This window comes from Carassius auratus, chromosome 22, assembly GCF_003368295.1.
Source record: "Carassius auratus strain Wakin chromosome 22, ASM336829v1, whole genome shotgun sequence".
NCBI lineage: Eukaryota > Metazoa > Chordata > Actinopteri > Cypriniformes > Cyprinidae > Carassius > Carassius auratus.
This window is the reverse complement of record NC_039264.1, coordinates 34,150,536-34,156,370: the sequence shown is the minus strand read 5'-3', so window position 1 is coordinate 34,156,370 and position 5,835 is coordinate 34,150,536. Positions and strand designations below refer to the sequence as shown.

Below are 5,835 nucleotides of genomic sequence, written 5' to 3'. Positions count from 1 at the left end.
AGGTGAGGAACCTTCAAATACAAGAATCAACATACTTAGTAACTTGAACATGAACTTGAACTTTTTTTTTTTTTGATGTTTTAATATTTATATACACAATTTATAGAAAAGATTAAACTATTTACATGCTGTTTTCTAATATCTTTATTGCATTATAATATTATATGTCTATTAATGCATCACACTATTAGCAGGCCTGTAAATATGTAAATGTCACTTTAAATACAGTCTTCTCTGCACTGCAAAGACAAATTTGTGATGCTGAGTGCTGAGTTCTGAGCATCTTGCTTCCATTAAACATGAAAAATAATACAAAAGTGTGTTTAATGCAATACAAATGTAAAGTTATTAAAGTAGGTAATATACAATATTAGGCTGTATATAGTAAATAACCTGTTTTCTTTTTATCCTGTTTATCTCTTAATAAAATAACAAGGGAGATCAAATTCATAAACAATTTCTGTAGCACTAAAGTACTAAAAAAACAACAACAACAACAACAACAAAAAACCATTAGTTGAAACTATAAAACAGTCATGAATTTGAACCATAATATTAATCCAAATGTTTTTTTTTATTAATGTTGTTAGACTTTCAAACTGCAGTATCACTGAAGAAGGTTATAAAGCTCTGGCTTCAGCTCTGAGATCAAACCCTTCACACCTGATAGAGCTGGATCTCAGAGGAAATGATCCTGGACAATCAGGAGTGAAGGAGCTCAATGACTTAATACAGGATGATTCCTGTAAATTAAAGATCATCAGGTAATAAACAGTGAAATATTTAAAACTGAACCACAGATGTGAAATCAGCTGTATGACAATAGAGGGGTCAAATAGACCATGTGGAATAAGAATATGTAATGAATTGATGAGATGGATTCAAATGCAAGTAAAGAGAGTTTATTAATAAATGTGGAACAGGGATGATGATGATGATGATGATGATGATGATGTAAACAAAGTCCAAGGAAGCCAACACTTAGTGACACAGGGATGCTGTGGTACAGCCCAGTCCGGCGTGACGATCCAGTGAAGTGAGTGAAGACAAATGACAATCCGGAAGTAGACGGCGGTGATAATCCGAGAGACGAAGATGACCTGAAGGCAGACGTGCAGGAACAAACGAACAGGCAGTGAGGAAACTGGACAGGCGGGAACAGACAGGAACATCCAAACAACGATCTGACAAGAGACAAGGTGAAAACAGAGAGACTAAATAGTCAGCGCAGATCCTCTGCAGCTGGTGTACTGATTAGTCCTGATTGCAGAGCTGATCAGCCCGGTGATTGGCGGCTCCACCCACATCAACACAAACATAGACAAGAGAGAGAGACAGTGAATTCATGAACTGTGACAGAATATCATGAATTGAATTAAAATGCAATTCAGAGAAATTCAACAGACACACAACTGAAGTTGTGACTACATTATGTAAAAGCATAAATTATCTACATTATTATCTTCTTCCTGTAGGTTTCTAAAAAGTCCTGCTGCACAGGAAGCATGTGATTATCTCATTAAAGTTCAAGGTACAAGTCCATTAGTACTGAAAGAACTGGATCTGAGTGAAGATAAAATTGGAGATCTGGATTGGGAGAAACTCTCTGCTCTTTTGATAGACTCTCATAGCAAACTGGAGAAAATTAAGTGAGTGATGTTATACATTAATAACTCTTGTTTATCATTATTAAAGATCAGATATAAAGGCCTATTGATCCGGTGTGTGTTGAATATGTCCTGAATAGTAATTAATTCTATGTTATTCTGTTCAGGGTGAGTAGTTGTAAGCAAACAGAGAAAAGCTGTTCAGTTCTAGCTACTGTTCTCTCCTCCAAAACCACCCTGAAAGAGATAAACCTGAACAACAGCTATCTGCTGGACTCAGGAATCAAAGAGATCTGTGAGGGACTGAAGAATCCTGTGTGTGAGCTGAAGATACTCAAGTGAGTACATTTTACCATCAGCTACTCTCAACACCACAGCAGTGTGATCAGTATTGCACATTGGCAGATTATGGAAATAATAAATATTTTTTTTATTTTCACCTCCGAAATAGGAACATTTAAGATAAGCAGTTTATAACTAAAATTAAAATGGAAATTCATTAACTATACTTAAATAAATGCAAACACATCGAAAAACTGAACTAAATTCCAATAAATAGTATGAAAGTGAAATATATATGGATGACTTAAAAACAAGTAAAAAAAAAAAATAATAATAATAATTTGTTTTTCCTAAGCAGTATAGTATAATTATTTAAAATATTTATCTTACTTCAATTAAATGTGAAGAATGTACAAACGTGTTTAAAGCAATACAAATGAAACGATAAAAAAGTAGGTAATATACAATATTAGGCTTTATATAGTTGTGATAAAGTTATTTAAGAAAAAGAAAAAAGTCGGAGACGGCGGGACTGAGGCTCATGATAATTTAATCAGGAATTCACTGTTTCAAACAACGATGCATCCACACGCATAAAGTAAACATAAATTCACAGCACTAAGGCAATATTTTCTACCGCTCCACAGACCACCAGCCATGAGTCCTCGGTCTGTCTCTCTCTGTGCCACTTCCATTTCCCAGCGGCCTTTTACAGTCTCCCCACGTCAATCACTGTAAAGAGAAACAAGTGAATGTACTTGCACTTCAACTACTTACTCACTGCTCGTTTCCGATCGCTTTCTCCCACTACAAACCCTACTAAACCATGCCCCCCTCGACACAAACCCCACCACCCAACTCATCTTCACATGAATATGAACAAGTGATACACGCGTTGATATCTTTCATGTGGTGGAGCCGCTGCAGGGGCGTGCGGTCCATACAGAGAGTTAATTCCCGGCCCAGGAGATATGTTTTCAAAAGAAAATGTTTCAAGTCTTTCTAGAAAATGGCTTTGTACCATTGGCCAGGAAGAATTCTATTGTTATCCCTGTACCCAAAATTCCTCATGCAAAATTGTTAAATGACTTTTGTCCAATTGCACTCCCATCAGTTCTCTGCAAATGTTTGCAACGCATAGTGTGTATAACGCAAGGTTTATTGATCCCCTGAAGTTTGGTTACCCGGCCGATCGGAGCACTGTGCATGCCTCTCTTACTTTTTTTTTCTTTTTTTTTATAAAGTTCAACATCATTTAGAATTGTCAAATATGTATGTTAGAATAATTTTCATGGATTTCTCATCTGCTTTTAATACTGTCCAACCTAACCTTCTTTTAAAGCGTCTTCACAATTTAGGTGAAATAAATAAAATAAATAAAAAATAAAATAAAATGAGCACAGCGTGTTTGTATCAACAATGTCATGTCTGACTGCTTGGTTTTAAATACGGGGCTACCTCAGGGATGTGTATTATCTCCAATATTATTATCTGTATACATCAATGAACTGCAGTGTGATGATGATAATTTCACCATCATAAAGTATGCTGATGATAAGGCACTGGTTTTCTCTCAGGAAGAAATTATTAGCCTTTCATATTTTGAGTATATCATTATCATTAATTGGTGTGTTTTGATAGTAGTTTTTTATATCTTTATATTTGAAAGACAAAAGAGCTATGCTTGAGGAGTCAAACAAGAATAGAAGATACAAGTCCATATTAGATACAAACCCATATAAACCAGTTTCATAGACAAATTTGTCAAATAAAAATATTTAAAAAAATGTATTACAGTCCAGATAATACAGATTATCATGTGTGTTGATATTAAAATATTAAAGGTTACTTTTCTATTCAGTTCTCAGTTTGCTTTGCAATTTACTGTTCAAGTAACAAAAATATGATTTACTTTATGGGCAAATAATGTAGAAGTAATTTCTAGAATAATCAGACTGTTTCATTCCTTTTCTAGACTTTCAGACTGCAGTATCAATGAAGAAGGTTATAAATCTCTGGCTTCAGCTCTGAGATCAAACCCTTCACACCTGATAGAGCTGGATCTCACAGGAAATGATCCTGGAAAATCAGGAGTGAAGCAGCTCAGTGATTTACTACAGAATCCAAACTGTCAGCTAAAGACACTGAGGTGAGACAATTCAAAATAAGTTATATGCAGTTAAATTGTTTATCGAAATTGTATTTCACTGTTGCAATAAAGTTAATTCAAGAAAAATTATTTAACATAGTTTGAGAATCATCATGTTTTGTTCAAATCTATATTGAATCTCACTAGATCTTTACATCTGCAGGTTTTTGGGTCCTGCTGCTAATAAAGCCTTTCAGTATGTGACTGGAATTGTGGGTAAAAACCCATTATTCCTGAAAGAGCTGAATCTGAGTGAACTTGAACTAGGAGACCTGAAACAGCTTGTTCCACTACTGCAGGATAAGCATTGTACAATTAACACACTGATGTGAGTATTTGACTGTACTGGTACTAAGTTTATTGAGTTTGGATAAACTAAGAAACTCAGGAATATAGAGAAGGTATAAGAATTGTAGATAGGACAGGACAGGAATAGGGAATATCTGTTTCCTGTTGGAAAATTCACAATGCAGGGTGTAAAAACTGAAGTGTAGAAACGTAGATAACTAAAAATACAAGTTAATAATAATTTGTAAAGGTACATTTTAAGTAATGACAAACGTTATTGAGCAAGTATGTAAAAATGTCAGCAAGTACATGAACTGTGTCTTACCTTGATCCACACTAGTAGTCTTCTAATAGTGATTTATAAATTGAGCTGTCAGGTTGAATTTTGCAGTAAATGACAATTTGGCATCATTTGCCTTTGTGTGGTTACATCACTCACTGTATATATCTTGTTTGCATACTGAAGTTGCTGCAGTGGTTGCATCTTGTTTTTACAATAGTTGCATAGATTTTTAACTAGTCATCTAACTGGCTGCTTGATATTAAAACCTCTGGAAACCACAGAGATTCCAAAACAATGTAATTCATTTGAGATTTTTTTCTTTCGTGTGTGTGTGTATTTGTATTATAACTAATGTTATAAGCAAGAATAACATATTTTCTAGACTTTCAGACTGCAGTATCACTGAAGAAGGTTATACAGCTCTGGCGTCAGCTCTGAGATCAAACCCTTCACACCTGATAGAGCTGGATCTCAGAGGAAATGATCCTGGACAATCAGGAGTGAAGCAGCTCAGTGATTTACTACTGGATGATTCCTGTAAATTAAAGGTCATCAGGTAATAAACCTTGAAATATTTCAAACTGAACCACAGATGTGAAATCAGTTGTATATCAACAGAAATTGGACCAGTGTGGAATAGGAATGACATAAACTGATTAAATTGCAAATCAGAGAAATTCAACAGGCAACAGATTTTGTGGCAAAAATAATGCAAAAAACATACATGGTCTAAAATTCTAATCTACTTCCTGTAGATTTCTGAAAAGTCCTGCTGCACAGGAAGCATGTGATTATCTCACCGAAGTTCTAGGTACAAGTCCATTATTACTGAAAGAACTGGATCTGAGTGAAGATAAATTTGGAGACCTGGATGGGGGGAAATTCTCTGCTCTTTTGCTAGACTCACATAGCAAACTGGAGAAAATTAAGTGAGTGATATTATACATGTATAACTCTTGTTTATAATGATAAAAGACTGTTAGTCATATGTGTGAGCAACTCAACTCAACTTTTATTGTCACTGCAGCATTTACAAGTAAATGACATGAAAAGCTTAGGTACATGTTCCAGACATTGCACATATGAGAACAAAACAATTAACAGTGGTATACAGTATACATATACACAATGTACACGTGTACAGATATGCACAGTGGTGGAAAGAGTACTGAAAATTTTTACTTAAATACAAGTACTATTACATTGCTGAAATAATACTCAATTAC

General features: G+C 34.7%; 1 protein-coding gene across 1 annotated transcript; it reads left to right on the top strand.

Annotated features, from left to right (window-relative positions):
* The first annotated feature begins 564 nt into the window (after positions 1–564).
* LOC113040611 (ribonuclease inhibitor-like) lies at positions 565–4,342 on the top strand. The gene is made up of 6 exons (XM_026198909.1): positions 565–764; positions 1,476–1,649; positions 1,775–1,945; positions 3,865–3,878; positions 4,186–4,254; positions 4,338–4,342. The coding sequence occupies exons 1-6, from the start codon at positions 565–567 to the stop codon at positions 4,340–4,342; spliced, it is 633 nt and encodes a 210-aa protein (XP_026054694.1).
* The last annotated feature ends 1,493 nt before the right edge of the window (positions 4,343–5,835 follow it).

Excerpts from the sequence above, each read along its gene's own strand:
- LOC113040611 (XM_026198909.1), top strand. The coding sequence starts at position 565 with ATGTTTTTTTTTATTAATGTTGTTAGACTTTCAAACTGCAGTATCACT. Across the intron at positions 765-1,475 it reads TGTAAATTAAAGATCATCAG|GTTTCTAAAAAGTCCTGCTG; the intron begins GTAATAAACAGT and ends TTCTTCCTGTAG. Across the intron at positions 1,650-1,774 it reads AGCAAACTGGAGAAAATTAA|GGTGAGTAGTTGTAAGCAAA; the intron begins GTGAGTGATGTT and ends TATTCTGTTCAG.